The sequence below is a fragment of the Rhamphochromis sp. 'chilingali' genome (assembly GCF_963969265.1).
Source record: "Rhamphochromis sp. 'chilingali' genome assembly, chromosome: 21".
Classification (NCBI taxonomy): domain Eukaryota; kingdom Metazoa; phylum Chordata; class Actinopteri; order Cichliformes; family Cichlidae; genus Rhamphochromis; species Rhamphochromis sp. 'chilingali'.
In genome coordinates, this window is record NC_137949.1 from 30,412,233 (window position 1) to 30,433,849 (window position 21,617).

Consider the following 21,617-nt stretch of genomic DNA (forward strand, 5'->3'; position numbering starts at 1 on the left):
TAGCGGATGATCTCAGCAGGGGTACGATGATGCATTTAGGTGCTCCTCGTAAGCTGTCAACCTGAGGTCTGCTTTAGCTTATATTTCAATTTTCCAATTTAACAGTATACTACAAGTAGAAAATAAGGAAATGTACTTCTTGATTATAAAATGTCACATTACTGTTAAATGTTAAATTAGCTCTGAGTAAACATCACTTTACACATTTAACATGGAAAAATGAAAGACAGAAGATATTTCAATAACAAGTTTATTCAATGAAAAAAAAATTGTAACAAAATGTTTCAAGAACAAATCACTCAATTAAATTATTTTGCAGTTTGAAATGTGATCAAATACACCCCATCCTCACTAAATGAAACTTCCATCCATTCAAGGCTTATCTAATCCAGCTGACACTGGGTGAGAGGAAGGATACACGCCAGACAGGTCACCAGCTTATCACAGGGGGTGATCATCACAATCATTCACACTCAAACTCACCCATACTGTCAAACCACAATCCCCAGTTAATGTGTTTGTTATATTAACCTAACATGTACGTGTCTCTGGACTGTACGAGGAAGCAGGAGTATCCAGAGAAAACAAAATAAGCCTCAATCCTCAATATTTTTTAATACAAATGAAAGGAATAATCAACAAGAAACTTCAGTCTATTTACACTTCTTGGTCAGCTGTAGATACATTAAAATCTTGGAGCACCGTAGTCATCAGGCATCCGCTCAATGTTATACCTGTTTTTAGAATCAGAACAAATTGATTTCAAAGTTAGCAATAACATTATTTTAATTTTATATTTGAAAAACACTTGGAAAATAAAATAGCTACAATCAAAGCTGCCATATATTTTAATTAAAATGCAGAACCCTGCTACCTGTGGTTTGAGATGTACATGATGGGAACTCCAGGGATCTTCCTGACCCTCCTCTTCAGATCTCGGTCAACAGTGGCCAGGATGTAACACTTGTGCTGCAGAAATATTTTTACATAATTTACATCTCCCCTTAGCAACATAGCCAGCGTTAGAAGATGGACATTTATACACATCACAGTTACTATTTGGCAATTTGCCTTTTATCAGAGAACTGTTCCAGAAAGCAGGATTAGTGTAAACTTTTAACTCTATCACACTCCTCTTCTTACTGACTGGTTTTCTTTAATAAACCTGAACTGCTTATTTGATTCCTTCTACAAATACACACATGCATATATATTTTATCCTGTTTATTTACCAAAATTTTTAGTTTTTATGTTTTGTACCTCAGAAAATGTTTAATAAGATTGCCTTCTTTGCATATAATTTAGTTGCACTTTTACTTTTGTATAATGACAAAGATTCTGAATATATGTGCTTTGATATCAAGGTATCCATAAAGGAAAATTCAAATCAAGAGTAAATAATAGAAGAGTGGAACACACAAAATAAAATGCAATTCATGGACTTTTTTCCCCTTCCTGTTTTCTAATTCATTTGATCATCCTGTTTTTTGTTGTTGTTTGTTTAAATACCACATATCACTAATATAATATACTCGGAACATATCACAACCTGAACTCAGAGTGATAACACAGAATTAACTGATCTAACTACAATCAGCTGTTCTGGAAACTGAGACTCTGAGGTGATTTTTGCACATGAGACCTGGACGATCTTGAGAAAAATCTGGTTTTAACTTTGTCTGAAAGTGTCCTTTCTCACATGTAGCACACAGCAAAACACTAATCGCTTCAGCTGGGTTCTCACTATTGGAACTACTCTGTTTAATTTCAGCCTGAGTACAGGGTAACCACTCGCCTCATCAAATCTGCAATCGGTGTCTGCAAAGTCAGACTTAAGAGATGCAGCATCATACCTATGTTTTATCATCTGTTTCTTACTATCAGCAGATCAGACAGATAGACATTAGATATCTGACATTGCCATTTCCGGAAAGCTGACAATGAGCTGGCTAAACAACAGCAGCTGATTATAAGCTAACATTATTCCAGCTACTGTTAGGCTAAAGTGTCCTAAAAATCAATTTTCCATCTGTTGAACAGTTTTATTACATTGTCACATTTTATGAAAGTTAATTCAGTAAGTTTCTAAGTCCAACAATGTTTGTTCCACTTCAAAGAAAGTCTTACTAACACCACTAACAGCGGCAAAAACGGCAGCACTTAAAACCATCAGTGTCACTGTCATCAGACAGAAGTGAGCTCATATACTCATATCAGATTCCTTTCACGATATTTTATAGCGTTCTCCACAGTAAATGCACAAGGACACCAGCTGAGGTAAACAGCAGACTGCAGCAGACATTTTCTCTACATCCTTTACCTAATTTCTTTGTTTAGGGAATAGCTGCAAAGACTCCACTCTAGAGAGTTTTGGAGTTGGTTACGTAGTTCCTTTATTTTCTGTGGTCAATTTTTAAGGCTACCTAATTGTGTTATCTTACTGTTCAGCTCTTGTGTGTGCTGACAAGCAAACAGCTGGTGCAAAAAAAATTAACACTGACATTTAATTGCATATATTACCTGTGTTACTCGTTGGACTAAACAGTCATCGGCATAAGTTCCCTTGTGTGTGCAAGGCAGACGCTCAAATCTTGGATCTTTTGCTATCCTACAAAAAATAAACGAGGTGAAGACTGTTTCAATAACAAACTTAACTTTAAATGCATTCAAGTTTGAAACACTTATTTACATCAAGCAGCCTTTACCTGAGTGCGACTCTGTATTTCATTCCAAGCTTTTCAATCTCCGCCATTACACAGTCTGTAATATATGGTATACCTGGATGGGATGGAATTTATTTAAAAAATTCATATAAACTTTCTGTTTTATTGGATGCTGATATAAAACAAGTGACATACAGCAACTTTATTATTTTCATAAAAAATTCCCACTGAACACTAATACTTACATTTGGCATAAAGGCAGTCCATCATAGACTGAACAATGTCCAGTTTGGCCTTGATGGAGAAGTTTATAAAGTTTGTGTCAACCAGAATGTGGTATGGTGGGCCAAGCTGAGTGTTGTATTGAAAAAAGAGGCACGATGGGTACTTAGTCCTGCACAAAAATCAAAGAAATGAAACCAAATTCATGATCAAACACTTTTTAACGATCCAATGCGTATTTCTGTTTCGTGGCTAACTTACACTTCTCTCTCCTTCAGCTGCGAAGGGTCTTTCTTCTTTTTCTCTTTTGCTTTGGCTCGGTCTGTCTCTTTTCTACAAAACAAACGATGAGTTGTGGCAGCTTTTTACGTGGGAAGTGGGTGAAGCAATGAATCACATGGCTCTAAATAAAGCAGAGACGCAGAAAGCACTGGCGAAACTTACATTCTTTGGTCCTTGAGACTGATCATTCTTTTCATCGCTGCATATCTCTTCGTTTTCTGCTTCCCCTGCATTGATGAAGCCCAAAATTGATCACAACCAACACTTAACAGCAGAAACTTCAACTGTGTTAATATACAATTTCTCTAAATAGAGTGACAGAACCTACTCAAAACCTTTTGAAACGTTAACGCTCGTTAAAAAAAGATACCGTTCACTGTTTAACCTTTAAAACGTCGCGACTAAAGATCCGATGTGGAAACATTGCATTAGCATTAGCATGTTAGCTTAACGGTAAATCTGCCAAAACTTTCTAACCTTCAAGTTAAAAAAAAAGAAGTTATCTAACAACAATTGTTAAGTCGGTGATGTTACTCTGATACAGTGAGAAACTACGTACCATTTCAAATTTCAGTGACTGAACCCACAGACCGGCTACAAGTACGACTTGCTACCCTCGTGTTAGCAATGCGCAGACGTAATCAAAAATCGACGCCCGTTCTGCGCATTTTCCGGTGGCTACGCTAGCGCCTCGCAGACGAAGGTAACTGCAGTGTTTAATAATAGTTTGGCTATATTACAATATTGCATTTGTTCAGTTTTGTTTTGTGTAGTCGTGGTTTTGCAAAAGGCACCTGTGACGATATGCACCTTAATAACCATTTTGGGGCAGGCGACGAGATTTCTGAAAGGACGCTGACATTCAGGGCTAACTCTGCTAGCTGTTAGCGTTGTGTTGTCTGGTCGGAGTGCTACTGTAGCAGTTGTGAAGGGTAGCCTTCCCACTGTGTCAACAGACCAGAGAGAATTGATGATGTTGCAGTTAACCTTCCGAGGCTTTTGACCTTCCCAATAAATTCTAGTTAAGCTTTCTGTTTGAATATGTTATTTCTTTAGCTAGCAGATAGTGTGAAAACGTGCTGGCAGCTGAGCTAGCGAGACCAGAATGGTTATCAATATCTGTCATAATCAGTAGCTGCACTGTTGGTCTCTCATTGGATTTGACTTGCATATCTTTGACCCTGTTTGTCCTTACTAAAAGGTTTGTCAGAGCCTCGTTTTTCATACATATTTCAATGCCACGGGTTTCGTATTATTCTGGACATTTAAATATTCATGTTTGTTGACAGAACAGTCTACAGCCGGGCTCCTTGGTGTTTCCATCTACTGCTTGTTTGAGCAACTTTTTCTTTAAAATCCCATCTGGCTAAACTCGTTTTTTCTCTGTTGTAGGAGATTTGAATAACTCGATGGTGTTTGGTGTTTGAGCACGGAGAAGTCTGAGTGAAGGCTGAAAGATGGTCTGATGGACCGCCGTTTCTTCCTGACCTTCCTCTTCTGCTCACTGTCGTGGATCTTTTTCTGGGAAGTGCGCTGGAAGAAAGGAAAAGAGAGTCAGATCGAGGAATGGCTCAAAGGACATAACCTCTCTCAATACAGAAACTTATTTGAAGGTCAGTGGATCACCTTTGACTTCAATCCTACCTGACCAAAACAATACAGACATTTAGCTGATTTCTTTTTCTTTTAAAGAGCAAGCTGATGTTAGTGATATGTGTGAGAAGACTTGAGTTTTTGCAGAAATAACAGAGGCAAAAGTATCACTTTCAACTGGATTTACTATGGGTTTATTTCAGAGAGATTGCATTACCTCTAGGTTTGACTCTGATGATATTTTTGTTTTGATCAGTAAACATTCAGACTAAATTGATGCCAGTGGCATGCACATACAAACAGCACAGGCTTAAGCTTTCATTATAGTAGGTTTTAATGAGGATATAGACGTTTCGGGTCATTATACTGATGTGGATTTACTGGCAAGTATGAGTATTGGAGATTTTATATGCTGTTCATGTGCCATCCAGATGTACACACACTTGAGGAACTGAGTCTGAGTGTTCTTAGTCGTTTGGAAGAGGTGGTGAAGGAACAGCAGCGCTGGAGGGAGATCGCAGAGGCTCACATCCAGCTGCTCCGAGACTTTGCCTTCCAGGAGTGGCTTTGCTCCCAGAACCTGGAGCACTATTATCATACGTAAGCAATGAAAAGTCTTAACTTCAACATTTCTACTAATCTGGTATGAGCAGCAACCCTTTGATGTAATCAATTACTTTTTGCCTTGTCATAAATATAGATTATTCCAGGTGATTTCTAAGATTTTGTTTATTTTTTTTAACGCTTTTTAAGTTGTTTCATGTTGGTTAACACACACTAGGTTTATTTATGTCCACTTGAGGGCACCCTCTCCATTCACGGCTAGCTGAGTCTGCTGACACGGAGCTGTGTAGGCTGCAGTGTTTTGGAGGGTCACTGCAGTAAAAAGCATTCTTTAGAGACTGCATTTGTGAGACCCTGCAGTAATGCAGATGTTTCTGTATATGTGTTGGGTGCTTTATTCTGATTCAAACAGAACCAGCTATGATTAGTATTAGTTATTGCGCTATCAAAACAATAAGTGTGCTGGGATTCTTTTTTGAGTAAACTGTTATGTTTCTAGAGATCAGCTTTGTTTCGGAAACATGGAAAATACTGTTTGTTAGGAAGATTCCTGACATTTTTAGTGGGATACAGTGTCACATTTCTGAAGGTCATGGCTGCAACACTATAGCTGCCTCCACTGCTGTTGGCTTTTATGTAAGCCTTCATTGCCCACATCATTTTTTTCTGTGCTTTTGGTTCAGTAAAGAACTGAAAAAGCCAAAGTTAATTATTAATTTTTTTTTTTTATCAAAATGTAGTGTAAGTGGGGATTTAAAGTTGCTTTTAGTATTAGTTGTACCATTATTGTCAGTATGTACATATTAAACTGAGACAGCCTCGCGCATGCTGATTAACAAAGGATAGAAAAGGCAGTCTTACAGTTGATTTGATTTTAGTTATTCAGATAATATTTTATACTAATCTCTATTTTTGCCCATAAAGATCATGCTGTGAAAGCGTAATTAGAAAGTGTACTTTATTGATCCCCGTGGGGAAATTCCTCTCTGCATTTAACCCATTCACTCAGTGAAGCAGTGGGCAGCCACTGGGCGCCCGGGGAGCAGTGTGTAGGGACGGTACCTTGCTCAGGGGTACCTCAGGGTAGCTGTTCAGGGGAATCGAACCCCCGACCTTCCAGTCATGGGGCCACCACTCTGAGCTATCCCTTTTCCCTGCATGATCTCGGTGTCAGCTGACACAGAGACAGTATGAACATTTGTTTTAGAGGATTAAAGGTCTTCTTTGTATTTATTAATACACTGTATTTATCCAGTCCATTGTTGCTGATCTGATTTCGAGCTAATGTTGTCAGGAAGATTTTATAGGATGCCTCTAGCTAGTAAAAATGTGTATGAGGGATCATTTGTGCCAGATGCAATTAGTGATGCTGTGATGTTTTTTCTGAAGTTTTCTGTTGTATATTTATTAATGTGTGCTGATAATTATCAGTATATTTATTTATTATTGATTTGTGACTTGGTGAACCAAAGATGATTTTCCATTAATCTGGACAGTAGCGTTATTATAATTCTAATAATCTTTTGCTGTTGGCTCATCCAGTATTTTCCTCCTCCATGTACACCACAGGAATTAGATTTTTTTTTTTTCCTTTTATTCTATTTATTTTGAAAAAGGCTTGTTGGAACATGTCATCCGATGTAGCTTTTGCAATACTGGAGTAGTTTAGGAGATAAGATTGAGGCTCCTGGCCTGCATTGTACTTAAACCAGATTTTGTTAAGCATGCCGGACGGGTTGTGTGTGTGGTTGGAACTGCATTCTTGTTTAACAGACCTTGAGTTAAAGTTAGGTTTCAGTCCCGAAGCCTAAAAGAAAGGCGGTTGCTTAATGCTAGATTCATTTCTATTACCTGCTTGACATACTTTCACTTTTTGTTTTACACTGCAGACTGAAGACCTTGGGTTGTATGAATTTGGATGATCTCTCTCAGTTTGACAGTCAGCTGCAGCTTTCTTTAGCTGCCTGGGGCTACTACTACGAAGACTACATAAAGTTGTCTACAGGCATCAAGATCCTCCAGACCTCCAGGGGGAGTCGTGACCAGGACTACGAGATCCGGCTGGTGCACAGCCTCGCTGAGAGACGTCTGAATGAGAAGTGGTCATTTGGTGAGACCCTGATCACGTTTTTATTGTTGCCTTTAAAGAGTGTTAGTTGTGGTTGTGTTCGCCAGCTGCAAAGTATCAACAGGCATTCAGATACAACATATAAACCGAAGTACTGTTTGCTTAGTCTTTTCAAGGGTTTTCACAAATGTTGCTCAAAGAAGCATAGATCATTTGAAAGCAACTCAAATTCTCTAATGGAGAAGTTATGTGTTACTTCATCTGTCTGACAACAAAACAACTCTCTACCTTACCAGCTTTCCTGTTGTTTAACAGGGTGTGGTTTTTCATACTAAAGGACAAAGCTGGACATTTTTGTCACACCCTTTCTTTGCATTTGATTTAAAAATAAATTTAGTGGTATGGAAGACCTACCCGAATTTACATAATAAGAAAACTATGTGCTAGAGACAAAGGAAAGTGCAAGCATTGACACGGACTCTGCAGACAAGGAAGAGGAAGTGAGTAGTTTCTACAATTGAAGTAATCAATAGTGCATTGTGTTACTGTCTTCTCAGCGGGAGCTCTCATATTTGGCTGTAGTGTGGCACTGTGCTTCTTGATAAGGGACCTCATGTTTTACGTGATTGGTGAGTACAACATTATCTGGTAGTGTAAGAGTTGATATGGTTGGTGTTTACTTGTATGTGACTGATTTTTATTCCTGCTCACACTTTGGCTTTAGTTGGTGCTGCTGTTTTTTCTTTTGTTTTTGTTTTTTAAATAGTTGGTGATGAAACGTTGCTTAAACTTTAGTTATTTTAATACTGAAATGTTTTTTTGCAAAATGAGTTCCAACTCTTGTGCTTCTTTCCTTCTTGTGGCAGGTGGAATTACTGTTTCCATCATAGCGTTTGTCTTTACCATCAAGTTCCTCTGTGAGCTTGCGGCAAGGGTGGTCAGCTTCCTGCAGAATGAGGATCCAGGGCGACGCGGTGATCGTAGCATCTACGACTATGTCCGGGGAAACTACCTGGACCCACGTTCCTGCAAAGTGTCGTGGGACTGGAAGGAACCACAGGAAGTGGGACAGACTATGAGTTTCAGAGTCCAGGTCACACTAGATTCTAGATGTTGAGAAAGGAAAAAGAGATGATAATAAAATCTCATTTCAGTATTAAATGGCACTTTTTATTTTTCTATTTTCGCCTTTTCAGCTGTTCTATAAGAATGGTCAGCCTTTCCCAGCACATCGGCCTGTGGGGCTGAGGGTCAACATTACCCACATTGAACTGGCCCTGGACATCCCTGTCACACAGGAAGTCCTGCAAGACCCAGAGTCCAATGTAGTCAAAGTGGCTTTTACAGTACGCAAGGCTGGACGCTATGAGGTTGCAGTCAAGCTGGGTGGACTGAATGTGGCCTATAGCCCTTATTACAAGATATTCCAGCCAGGTAGATGCATAAAATGTTTTCATGCAGTTTACATGTCAAAACAAAGTCTTTATTTTGGATGACTATATTTCTGTTCTCTTTTTCACTTCAGGTACAGTTGTTCCATCCAAAACCAAGATAGCCTACCATTTCTCCACCCTGGTGCTAACAAACGGACAGCGGCACACTTTACAAATTGAGCCCAGAGACGAGTATGGAAACCCTACTAGTAACTCCACATCTCTGACAGATGAAGCAAACTACAGTGTCCATGTGCACTCTGTAAGCGAGTGAAACTCCTGTTCTTTTACCCATTAAACTGAGATTATTTTCTTGATGATGACGAGTATAAAACCTAGGATTAGTTTTTATTCTTAAGTTGCACAATTGCACAACCATTAGCTTTAGAACTAAGCTTGGATTCATTTGTAGTCTTTCTGCTCTTTCAGCTAGGCACAGCAGATGATGACAGTCTGGAGGGCCTCTACAGCAAATCTGTTTCAGTCAACAAGCAGCAGTGCCAGGTTCTGTTGAGACTGACCCTGAAGAAGACTGGTTGTTTCAGGGCTCGCATCTCCTACAAGGATCAGCCGCTCAGCAATGGGGAATTTGACATAATTGTTCTCAGTGGTGAGCAGCTTGTACGTGCTGAAGAGAAATGTATTAGCTACTGTTTTCATAGCCTAATGCTCCTCTTTGCATGTCACATTGCAGAGAATGAAAAGGCCTGCGTGGAGAAGAATGTATCCACTCCTGGCATAAGCATCTACTTTGAGGCATACCTTTACAGTAGTGGGAACTACAGCAGTTCATCGTGGCAGTTACCAGCCTCCTCTTTGTTGGCTCCCCAGAGGAGGCCCTCCATGGGAGAAGAGGAGGATGAACATGACTCTCCTGTGGAGGGACAACCTGAGAAGGTCAAGAAACCAAAAAAGGTCTACTGTTACATATCGCCAAAGGTAAGTGACCGGTGGCAATATAATGGTTAGGTATTGGAACCAGAATCACCTTTACTGTCCTCGTCCTCTAGATCAGTGCCCACATACATACAGACCTATTTACACAAAAGCTTTAATACCTGGATTATATTTTATGAAGTAATAATTGAAACACTTCAGTTGTTCTTGTATGCTTATTGTCTCTTCCAATTTATTTATTTATTTTAAATTCAGAGATTTTAAAACTGCCGGTATGAAAATATGAGGGCATTGAACCTGAGTTTTTTCAAACAGCAATTATCCGTGAAGGAATTCTACCTGAAAATTATTCCATGGCGCCTTTTCACCTTTCGAGTATGTCCAGGAACAAAGGTAAGCAGAACTAATGTTAGACAATCCTGGAGAATCGGTATATTTTTTTTTTAGATCGCTTTGTTTTATACGTGGTTAATGTTTAATTGAATTATTTTCTTTAGTTTACCTATTATGGTCCTGACCCAGTTCACAAGTACCTAACTCTAGTAGTGGATGATGGGATACAGCCTCCTGTGGAGCTAAGCTGCAAGGATAGGAACATCATGGCTGCCACCTTCATTCGCTTCCTGCACAAGAATATTGGTTTGTTTGAGTGGAACGCCGTTACTTTTGCACGATCTGCACTTAGCAAATACCGTCTCTTTGGAAAACTGTAGTAGTAATTTAATAATGTTGTTTTTAGGCGGCTCTGAAACGTTCCAAGACAAGGTGAATTTCTTTCAGCGTGAACTCAGGCACATCCATTCCAAGAGACCTCGCACCAAGACCTGCCTAAAAGTCAGCCGACACGCCATTCTGGATTCAGTAAGTCTTACGCCGTATGTTATTCTTTCTAGTGGAAAAGCAGAAGAATAGACATAATTTGTCTAATCCAGTGTGTAATATGTGGTATGTAATTTATTTCTCCAAAACAGTGCACCAGAATGACGTTAAGCATTAAAGTCCGAGGTTTATTAACAAAAACATTTATTACCAATGTTTTCTGATTTAAAAAAAAAAAAAAAAAAAAAAAAGGTTTAGAGGAAAGCCTTTTTAAATATCAGCTCACATGTCACTCTGACCTTTTTCCAAAATGTTTTTTCTACGATGCCAAACACGGTGAAACAGTGCTCCCTTTTGTCTCTGTGTGTGTAGTACACATGTCTGATATATTCCTGCATAAGAGTTGAACTTGGCAGGAGTTACAGGATTTTGCATTAACCAAATGGCGCGTGTTAATCTGAGGCATGATTTCACCATCTGAGTATGAGACAGACACACACACACACACACACACACACACACACACACACGTACGTCAGTCCTCTGAGATTTCAGTTTCCAAGTGTTTTTTGCTTTACATTTAGGACGTTCTATTTACTCAGATTTGTTTTATTTTTTTTATTATAAGCTATGTTTTAAGACCACAGGTGTAATCATAACAGTGACGTGACCATTATGATCATATAGACTGTTTCAATTGTCGTTTTTGTTCTTTGTTCAGTCATTGAAGGCCACGAGGAACTTCTCAGTGTCTGACTGGAGTAAAAACTTTGAGGTCGTGTTTCAGGACGAGGAAGGTAAACGCACAATCAACACGAGGCCTATTGGAGAAATGACATTTTGCCTCAAGCACTTCACTTAAAATCAGAAAAGGATTTAAGGTGCGTTAAAATCTTTCCTCTGCAGCTCTGGACTGGGGCGGTCCACGCAGGGAGTGGTTTGAACTGATTTGCAAGACCCTCTTTGACACATCGAATCAGTTGTTCACCCGCTTCAGTGACAACAACCAGGGCCTTGTGAGTTTCTGTTTTCAACCCTTTGTATATTCTGTATACACCATCAACACTTAGTTTTGAAACTCACAGAGAGTATTCGTCTTCATTTTCCAGGTACACCCAAATCCCGAGAGGCCACCCCACTTGCGCCTAAAGATGTATGAGTTTGCGGGTCGCGTTGTAGGGAAATGTCTGTATGAGTCTGCTCTGGGTGGAGCCTACAAACAGCTGGTTCGAGCTCGCTTTACACGTTCCTTCTTGGCCCAAATCATTGGCCTGAGAATGAACTACAAGGTATGGAACGCAGTGCATTCCAATTAAAGAGACACTTTGCTCAGAAGTTGGAAGGTCACATCTCTATTGTTTATCCTCTAGTGTCAACTGTTCTATCTCATCACTTAAACATTCCTGACAAAGCCAAGAAACCTCATTTCTTTCTTGGCATTATTTATTTAACAGAAAACTACCCAATGTGTTTGGCTGTTTATCCAAATAACTTTGCTTTCAAAGTTGAGAACTCCAGTCCACCCAGTCATCTTTTTATCCTTCCCTGCTTAGAAGATGAAGTACCGTGTTTATTTAAAAATTTAATTTTTTTTTTTTCCTGGGTTTTCGTTTGGTTTTCCACATGCAGTACTTTGAGACGGACGACCAGGAGTTCTACAAAACTAAAGTGTGCTTCATCCTAAACAATGACGTGAGTGAAATGGACCTGGTGTTTGCCGAGGAGAAGTATAGCAAGTCGGGACAGCTGGAGAAGGTGAGGCAACACTTTGGAAAGGAACCTCCCCTCATTTTATTTTATTTTTAAGTACTGATGTAGGAGATCCCAGGAGATCGAAGCAGTAAACCAAGCAAAACAAACCATATTGCTTGTTTGGCTAGAGCCTCAATTTTTCTTAAAAGAGGAAGAGTGGTGAGTTTATATAAAAGGATGGACGAGTAGAGTTTGGCATTCTTTATAAACTTTGTTGTTCACTTGTAAAATATCACCCAAATAGCTGGCTGCATAAATCTGTGATGAAACAGAGCTCAGACTCGCAGATTTTTAATTAAATAACGACGTTACTTCATCAAATTGTTTCTTTAACATTAAAATGAATTGCCCAAATATTTATAAATTAGCTGAGAAGTAATGTGACATTTTTCAATGTCTAATTCTTTCTTCTGGTTCTTGCTGTTACTTGCCAGTTTTCAACATACCTTAAATGTCATTTTCTGTCATTTTCACCCCGTCGTCCTCTCTTCCAGGTGGTGGAGCTTATATCTGGTGGAGCTCAAATTGCTGTGACCAATGAAAACAAGATGCATTATCTTAACCTGCTGGCCCAGTATAGACTGGCCAGTCAGGTAAGAGATGAGGTGGAACATTTCCTTAAAGGTAAGGAAATGAAGCTAGCACACAGCTGCATTTTTGCATTTGTATTTTTCTTGCCAGTTCCTCTCATTTGAGATCTCTGGTAATGTGCACATAATTGGTGCATTTTTCCTGATCAATTGCAGGTTTGAATGAACTGGTTCCAGAAAACCTGCTAGCCATATTTGATGAGAACGAGTTGGAGGTATGTGCGATGTATTGTAATTAAGTCCTGCTGACATTTTAATCAACACCGGATATTTATGGATTTTTGTGCTTCTAGCTGCTGATGTGTGGCACTGGTGACATAAACGTACAGGACTTCAAGGCCCACGCTGTGATTGTTGGTGGATCATGGCACTTCCGAGAGAAGGTACGTCACGGACGCTTTTCTTATCTTGCCTTCTTCCCTAGCAGCTGGAGGAAATGTCTGATCTTGTTTGCTTTTCCTTTTTCCTTCCCTCAGGTGATGAAGTGGTTCTGGGCGGTGGTGTCCAGCTTCACACAAGAAGAACTGGCTCGTCTTCTGCAGTTCACCACTGGCTCCTCTCAGCTACCCCACGGCGGGTTCAACACTCTTTGCCCCTCGTTCCAGATCATCGCTGCCCCCACACATAGCACTTTGCCCACTGCACACACCTGGTGAGTAGAAGCACACATACTGAGAGAAAAACATGCCTCAACAGTGCTGCTATGTGTTTTTCTGACTGCTACCAAATCCTGCATCATGTCTAAAACCAACAGTCTTCTCACTGATGATATAAATCTTTAAGACCAGATCACACGTACAGTAAAAATCTTTAATTGTACAAAAAAAATGTTATTCAAACAGGAGAAAATAGCACATTTCTGTGGAATAGCTTCAGTGGCTTATTTATACATACTAATGAGTTTTTTTTTTGGCAGCAACAGGATGGCATACATGGGACTGAGTCAAAATAAACTGTGTGAGAGAGTGGAAAAAAAATCCCCACTGCAACACCATGGCTCACTGATATGTTTTTAATAGTTGTTGGAAACAATAGAGCTCTGTGATGGTGTGTTTTGCTGTATCACGTCTGGAAATGTTTAAAATCATTTCCGTTTTTGGTCTTTTAATTTGATTTTTTTTTTCTCTATACATAAGAAATAATGTAATATCAGCCCGTTCTCCTTTTCAAATCAACAATAGTTCAACCACATGCTGACTCTCTGTGTCTGTCTAGTTTTAACCAGCTGTGCCTCCCTACCTACGACTCCTACGAGGAGCTGCACAAGATGCTGAAGCTGGCCATCAGCGAGGGCAGTGAGGGTTTTGGCATGCTCTGACTCTTCCATCAACTGGCACTGTGGTTTCACACATACAAGAGACCAGCACTGCTCCACTGCCCTGGTTTCCTGCATTCGTTCACATTTAACGGGTGGACTTGTTGGCACTCTCACCCTCCCTAATAAATACCCTCTCTCAAGATGAGCGAGCGTTTCAGGAAGTCCCAGGAGGCTGTAGTGAATCTCGTATGAACTCTAGTGCTACTGTATATAAAATATTCCACTTTTGTATAAGGAAAAAAAGACAAAAATGACAAAATTCCAACTGCTGAAAAAGGGTGTTTGGACAGTTTTTATTTCCTGATGCTAAAGTTTGCTTAGTTTTATATGCTTGAGAGACGAGTAATACTAGAGCAAAAGCCTTGAGTATAACTGTATAACTGCTTCTTTGGCATTTTGCAAACTGAGGAACACTTAAGTGCAACAGCAGCCTACATGTGACGTGGGTGACACGTGCATCTACAGCACTTTGGCCTTAATCGATCAGGGACTGATGTGTGTATGTAAATATTATAATATCACTCTTTAATTTGTACATACTAGCGCGTATACAAATGTTTTCATCTTGTTACTTTTTGATTTAATATTTAAGGAGAAGGGATTTACTTTACTGTTGCACGTCTGATGGGTTGAGATTTAATATAATTTCTACAAGTTGTTGTTTTGTTTTTGTTTTTTCTATCTGAGCAGAAGTGGTTTTAAAAGGAGCCAAGTGATATTGTTTCTATATTTACATTTTAACTTATTGTGTCTTGAAGGTAAAGTTTCTGTTGTCCCTTAATCTTTGTTTTTATGTTTTATAAACCCGCCTTATTCTTGCCCTTTGCCTCTGATTGTATCCCGGGGGGTGTGTAGGTGAGAGAAACATACTCAACAATAGTAGGTAATAGTCATGTTATGATTTTTCTCTTATCACATGCAGAGGTTACTGTGGATGTGAAAGCTGTTTGGGTGTTGGAGGGCTGAGCCCGTGTATAACATTTTGTTATATAAAGCTTTTGACTGACTCATTCACAGCCTTTCATGGGTTTACCTCAGAATCTCCTTTGCCACCTATGCATCCTCTGACACAGATGTGTGTTTTCATGCACATGCATGGCAAACGTGCATACGGTTTGTTCATAGTTGCCTCCTTCCAGCCCTGACTGTACAACCTTTAGCCATATGCTCCATCATCCTGTAAGCTGAGCAAAGCATCTTTGAACAATAAGCCCTGTTTGTTATATTGTTGTAAAACTATTTATTTTTATTGCTGTTAGTTTTGTTGATATCCTGAGCCAACAGAAGTGTTTCCTTGTTTGTTTTATTAAGTTTTTTTCTTATTTATTAGCACTTCCTTTTGTGTTGCAGAGTTTACATGGTCATTGGCCAATTTGGAGAAGTCTGCTGACAGCTTGTAGAGCATTTAGGAAAAGTGATGTTTACTCATAGCAAACAGAAAATGTTAATAGGTAATGATTCTTCTTAGTAGTGTTTTGATTAGTTTTGCCCCGTAAGCAGTCAAATTTGATTCAAGAGATTGAACTTAGTAAATGGCAAAGAAATCCCATTTTGACAGTAGGTGTTGGATTTATTTGCATTGGCTCCTCAGTGCCAATCGAATGTCAGAGCTTTAGCTGATCTTACAGTGTTAAAGAAGTTTGTGAGGGTTTAGGCGCTCGTGTTTGTTTGGGTTGTGCAATGTTGACCTGACCTTCAGCACCAGTACCAAAAGCTGACATCATATTTATCCAGCACAAAGCGTGAGCATTACTTGTACAACTTGATCAGTGTAAACAAGTATAACTGAGTTCTGTCCTGTAATTTTATGTTGTTTAATGTTTTGCTCTTCATGATCATTTACTACTCTGTTTTCTGTTTAGATGCTTTTTGGATCAGATGGCCTGAGTGTGATTTTTAGTGATTTAGATGTTGTGAAATATTTGCCTATGAAATTGAAGATGGGTGGGGTCCGGGGGGGAGGGTGGGGGTAATTTTTTCCTTTTACTTCTTTGTTTTTGTTTGTTTTGGGTTTTTTAATGAGCCTCTGCTGCTGATGAATGTTTGAGATTCTCTGGATGGAGCTACTTTGTTTATGGGAATAAAAATGATGGAATAAATTCTTGTCATCTTATTTCAACCTCTGTATTGTATTTATCTTATCTGAAGACGTGTTATTACACACCCCTATTTCCACCCAAAAACCCAGTCTATGGTTTGGTGCCTCACGTGCTGGTTTGAAAATTGACCTTGATCTGACCCTAAAACACCCTGTAAACTAAAGTGGCGTTCATTTAGAAAGCTGGGATACGTGTAGTGCTTGAGAATAAGACTTTCTTGGCCAGATGAATGCATGTTTTAGACACAAGAGGGCACTGGCTCTACATGTGACATGAGCTCACCATGAGTGACAGATGCGTGCTGCATCTTCTATAATCCCCACAGACAGGTTGGCTGCAGTGATGAGGGAGCTTTCCTGTCTTCAGATAACCCTCTATACTTTAAGTCTTCCACACAGAGGGAATCCCTCCATTTACGAGCATTTCTCATTCTCTCCTCCATGCTCGCAAATACAAAATAAAGTTAATTTAACTTGGAGGGGTAAATTAAAATTTGTATGGTTCCTAAATGCAGAAAGCATAATGGGGGGGATGGCTTCCATCATATGGAGGCAGCCGCAGCAACACAGGATGTGATAGAAGTACACTCTTGCCCTCCTGTTTGTTTTCTCAGTTGATGTCTGATAAGCCCTCAACTAAGAAAACATCTTTAATGCCTGTGGCTATGCAGGTCCTGTGGCCATCAGCACGATACCCACATATTCCTGGCGCGACTCCACGTACTGTGGTCTGAACACTATCAGGAGCCGGGAGAAGGCATCTTGAAGTACTTGGAGGCAGAAGTCCAGTTATTTGGTCTTGGCATGCACCTGTGGATTTGCATAATGGTCTCTCTCAAATTTCCCCCAGGAATGCTCGCTAAAGAGGGACCACAAATCAGAAAGTCATCCTCTGGCATCTAACTAAGAATAATGTACCATGTTGGAAAGGCCTTCTTTCCTTACAGAACCCGTGGGAGATCGCGCAGCAACAGTACAGTGTTGTTTTTTCGGTGTGTTTTTTAAATAAATGTAAATCTGATGATAAAAATTCCCTAGAAAAAATATGTTTCTCAGACAAATTTTCCATGCACTATTCCATAAACAACTCCAGACCCAACTGTAGCTTGGTTTGGAGGTTTAGGATTTGCCAAGTTCCTGGAGGGGGGGGGGAGTCAATTTATGGGTGGTTCTCTTCGACCAAAGAATTTACTTACTCATTTCCCACTTCAGACACCCCCTGCCTCCGAGGAGATGTCCGTCGGTTTCTCTGATCAAAGATAATTGTCCGCAGACAGGGATCCACACAAGGGAGACAACACAAATGTGGCACGCCTATATGCATCTTTAGAACATGACCGCGCTCTCTTCCCTGCTAAACAGCCGTGGGGGTTGTCTGCTTCCCATTCCAACATGCAGGTCCTCATTACCTGATTGGACGGTGCTGATTAACTGCCAACTGGATTGGCTGCAAATATTTATCATCTGCGATGATTGGGCCAATTTAGACTCCAATCTTAATCAGGGTTGTTGAAGGACAGCAGCAGGCCGGGACTTCAGTTCTCTCCAGGAAGTTCACCGTTACTGTACACAATCTAGTGATTTCATGTTACATGCAAATGCGTCCAAACCCTCCCAAACATCAGCTCTCTTCATATGCTGGTCCTCTAGAAGAAGCAGAGTATGAAAGAAGAGCCTCCCTCCATCCGCAATGGCTTACCACAAACGCGACTTTGACTGTTTTGGCTTTTTGGGGGAAATTCTGCCTCAGCTGTGCCTTCCGAAGTTGGCCTATCAGCATCTTAGAAGTGTGGTTCTGCTATTGACGTTGTTGAGGATTATGGAGAAAACAGCTGTAAGAAATGCACATCACAGTGATGACAATGGTCTGGCAACTGAGTGCGGCACAGGAATGTATGGATGGGATGTTACTGCTGATTAAAGAGATTTTTTTCCCCGTGATCTCTTGATATTTCACAGATTCTCTGTTGCTCCTATCAATTCTTCTGTTATTTAAGTGATGAGATCTGGCTCTCAACACTTAGGCTGAGATGACTGCAAGTCTACCTGGAACAGCATGTAAAAGCGGCCTGACAAAGGAGAAAGGGCCTTGTTTGAATACATTCCTCTGCCGGGAACAGGACCGCCAACATGTGCTTTGTTTTGAAAGTGATATAAACGTCCATGCGTACAGCTGAGGTCAGAGACAAGCAGAAGCACGCGTATTGAAAAACGGCTAGCGCGGAGATTAAGTGTCCCCCAGCTGATGGCTGTCTATATTATATATGATGCTGGAATGTGCCTATTGATTCATGGGGTTAGCTGTCCTGCTGGGATGTGCAGCTGCACTGTATTTGATATGTTGGGAAACATTTCAGTAGTTATATTTCTTTTGTAATAACAGGGACTCTAATGTTGATTGTCTAACTGTCTGAGAAATACCCCATGCTGCTCCGCCCTTATTGTTAGCACAGTTGTCACTATAGCGTGTGTGAATAGGCTGTGAATGTTAACAGCATGGGTCGCGGTCTAGTTGAGTCTGTCACCTGACCATTTTAATCTAGACTGAAACATCTTGACAGTTTTGTACAATTTGTCTCCTAGTGACTTTCCTCAACTTTTCCCCATAACACTAGGCTTTTCTTTTGTGTCTGCTGGACTCATTGTCAGTGGGACAGACTTGTCCTGCATCCCTCTCAGAAAACTGAAATATCTCAGCACTACTCTGTACATTTAGGCATTTGTGGTTTCCCCAAGTTAGTGATGTTTGATTTCTCTTCAGCTGCTGAGTTTGACACAGATCTGCTACAGCTCATCTAATGCTATCACTAGATCAAAAAAATCTATTTTTAGGGGATTTATGATAACAAAAAATTATGATAATATCTTTTCTAGTGTAATACTATAGTACTAAAGTCTTTAGCCTGAACTCTCTTAGGCAGCTTTCTTGTCAAGCGGTCTTCAGGAATAGTTCTCCAGGCTTCTTGTAGGACGTTCACTGCTCTTCTTTGGATGTTGGCTGCCTTTTGTTCTGTTGTCTTTCAAGATGATGTTGGGTGTTTGGGATTATTGTCATGTAAAAAGAAAATGAATCGGGTGCCATTCAGATGCTTTCCAGATGGTATTGCATGGTGGATCAAAATCTCACTGCACTTTTCTGTTTTCATAATTCCATTAATATTGAGAAGATCCCCAACCCCAGCGATTGAAATGCAGCCCAACACATGACAAAACCCCCCCACAGTGTTTTAGAGATGACTGTCACTCTCACTGTTGTTCCTCTCTCCTGACCTCTTGGACCTATTGGTGACGTTTTGAACCAAAAACTTCAGTTATGGATTAATTACACTGATTTTACCACAGATTTTCAGTCCAGTTCTTGTGTAATTCTTCTCCCCATTTCCCCTCCTTAAGAATGGCTTCTTGATAGCCAAACTTCCACTGAGACCATGCTTAGTTATGCCAAGTTTTATGGCTTTGGGAATCAGCTTGTTGTTTGAATGGGGACAAATGATGATTTTGCAATAGGCTGCTTGTAAGTGCCTACAGATACAATTTAACATTGGTTCTTTGCTAAGTTGTCTGTTATATGTAGACACAACATTGACTCATCCCTTGAGTTAGGTTCCTTCTTTATGCTTGAATGTTTCATAGCCCAGTGTTAAGTTTCCGTACAAACTGGACTGCAAACGAATGAAAAAGCAGAAAAGACTTCAGCAAATAATATTGCTGAAGAGCACTTTCAAAGTCACAAGAAAGTCTGACACCTTGGAAGTGAGATATAAAGAAATGAGGGGTGGCTCAAGACTTTTGCACAACACTGTATACTGCAAACACTGTTGGATATTTAATTCCAATACAGCTTTACAGAGCCACTAGTCTGACTCTCAGCTCTTTTAGTACTTCTGTCCGTATCCTCATAAAGTTTCCCATATCAAATTGTCCCTTTTACTGCGCGCATGTAAAATGCTTCATACAGTTTCTGAACCATGAAGAAGAACAGGACTGTTTACAAAAAATTCTTCTGGCGTGATAAAAAGCTGCATAACTCTGGTTTTTGTGCCACAAGGTCAGGATCAAACTAGCTGTCATGAATTCTGACTCCCACAGTTATGCAAATAGAAATATTAGGGTCTAGTAGAAAATGACCAATAATAAGCCTGGCATTGGTCCTCTTTCCAACCACATCCACTCCAAGTCAGTAGAGTGCTCCAGGCCACTGGGCTGATCCCAAGCACTGTAATTATTCACCTAGGAAACTCAGTATGTTCAGCACAGTCGTCATATTTTGTACTGTCCTCTACTCTGTGTATTACAACAAACTTGGCTTATTTGGCAATTCGCTTCCAAATGACAATACAGGTGCCTTTAATATATTTTGATTTATAAACTGTAACAGTGGATTCAAGTGCTTTATTTCCTTATTAAATTAAAATAAAAAGAGCTGCTTAAGGTTTACCCACAGTTCCCCTGCACAACCTAGAGCTCCTTATTTGTAAAAAGCACTCCACTGCTGGTCTGCGGCTTGGGCCAGATCACTACAACGTGGAACTCTGACAGCTTTTAGTCATCCTCGGAGGTACGGTTTTCTTACTCAGGGGGGTAATAAATCCATTCATACTTTCTCCGGTAAGAAAAAAAGAGGCTTTAAATGGATTTCACTGACCACAGCAAAGCAAATACAACAATAGTAACCACATCTGGCCAACACATGTGCCATCTTTTTTTGTGTACATATCAGCAGCATCCAGCTCACAGTGTGTTTACAGCATGGAGCCAGATATCACCTTCTCTTCTGTGCTGTGAAATTGAAACTGTTGAGAGGACAGAAGAAAAAGAAGAGTTTGACAGAAGCATCAAAAACAAGCCAAAGCATTTTATTTGCACACATCCAGCTCAGCCTAGAGGTGCCAGTTTGGGAGGGCTTAGGCCGGGACTGAATTACACTCTACATACTGCTGCAGATGAAAGAACGGGAGAGGTACAGCACACTTGCTGGAAACTGCTGATTGAAGGGAAGTGTGTTCCTGCCTGCTGCGGTGATCTCTGCCAAGTCATACCGACAAGAGATGGTCGACACAGTTGGGACCACCCTGAAAAGAGAGAGGAACAGGGTGAGGCCTGGACTGACAGAAAGATTGACGGCATCCTATCAGCTGCTACTTCCCCAACATGTACAGCCGTTTAGATAATGGCAGGCTGCTTCCTAAACCCTGTGAAAAAGAGGCTTCATGTTCTCCCTCGTGACTGCATTTCAGCTCTCATGAATAGCAGATTCATATGGGTCTTCTTGACTGTCAGTACACATATAGAAGTCTGATGATTGTAATCTTGCTGAA

General features: G+C 40.2%; 2 protein-coding genes across 3 annotated transcripts; one reads left to right on the top strand and one right to left on the bottom strand.

Moving 5' to 3' along the window:
* Positions 1-234: 234 nt before the first annotated feature.
* Positions 235-3,817, bottom strand: fcf1 (FCF1 rRNA-processing protein; the record flags this gene model as incomplete). 2 transcript variants are annotated; one of them, XM_080870777.1, is made up of 8 exons in its annotated part: positions 235-734; positions 875-969; positions 2,521-2,608; positions 2,706-2,778; positions 2,909-3,057; positions 3,147-3,218; positions 3,330-3,394; positions 3,727-3,817. In XM_080870777.1, 8 exons carry the CDS (start codon positions 3,727-3,729, stop codon positions 686-688), a joined length of 594 nt encoding a protein of 197 aa, XP_080726903.1. In that variant the 3' UTR covers positions 235-685. The 2 variants fall into 2 exon arrangements, with proteins under 2 accessions (XP_080726903.1, XP_080726902.1); XM_080870776.1 differs by lacking the exon at positions 3,727-3,817 and having other exon boundaries at positions 3,330-3,400.
* arel1 (apoptosis resistant E3 ubiquitin protein ligase 1) lies at positions 3,755-15,037 on the top strand. Its single transcript, XM_080870772.1, has 22 exons — positions 3,755-3,870; positions 4,560-4,780; positions 5,192-5,360; positions 7,214-7,434; positions 7,950-8,021; positions 8,259-8,485; positions 8,589-8,826; positions 8,918-9,087; positions 9,255-9,435; positions 9,520-9,764; positions 10,038-10,115; positions 10,220-10,361; positions 10,462-10,583; positions 11,263-11,338; positions 11,448-11,557; positions 11,651-11,830; positions 12,171-12,296; positions 12,788-12,917; positions 13,040-13,098; positions 13,177-13,266; positions 13,360-13,535; positions 14,099-15,037. The coding sequence occupies exons 2-22, from the start codon at positions 4,633-4,635 to the stop codon at positions 14,199-14,201; spliced, it is 3,063 nt and encodes a 1,020-aa protein (XP_080726898.1). The 5' UTR covers positions 3,755-3,870; positions 4,560-4,632; the 3' UTR covers positions 14,202-15,037.
* The last annotated feature ends 6,580 nt before the right edge of the window (positions 15,038-21,617 follow it).

Coding starts and splice junctions, on each gene's coding strand:
- arel1 (XM_080870772.1), top strand. CDS start 4,633: ATGGACCGCCGTTTCTTCCTGACCTTCCTCTTCTGCTCACTGTCGTGG. Junction 4,781..5,191: donor ATACAGAAACTTATTTGAAG/GTCAGTGGATCA, acceptor TGTGCCATCCAG/ATGTACACACACTTGAGGAA. Junction 8,022..8,258: donor CCTCATGTTTTACGTGATTG/GTGAGTACAACA, acceptor TTCTTGTGGCAG/GTGGAATTACTGTTTCCATC.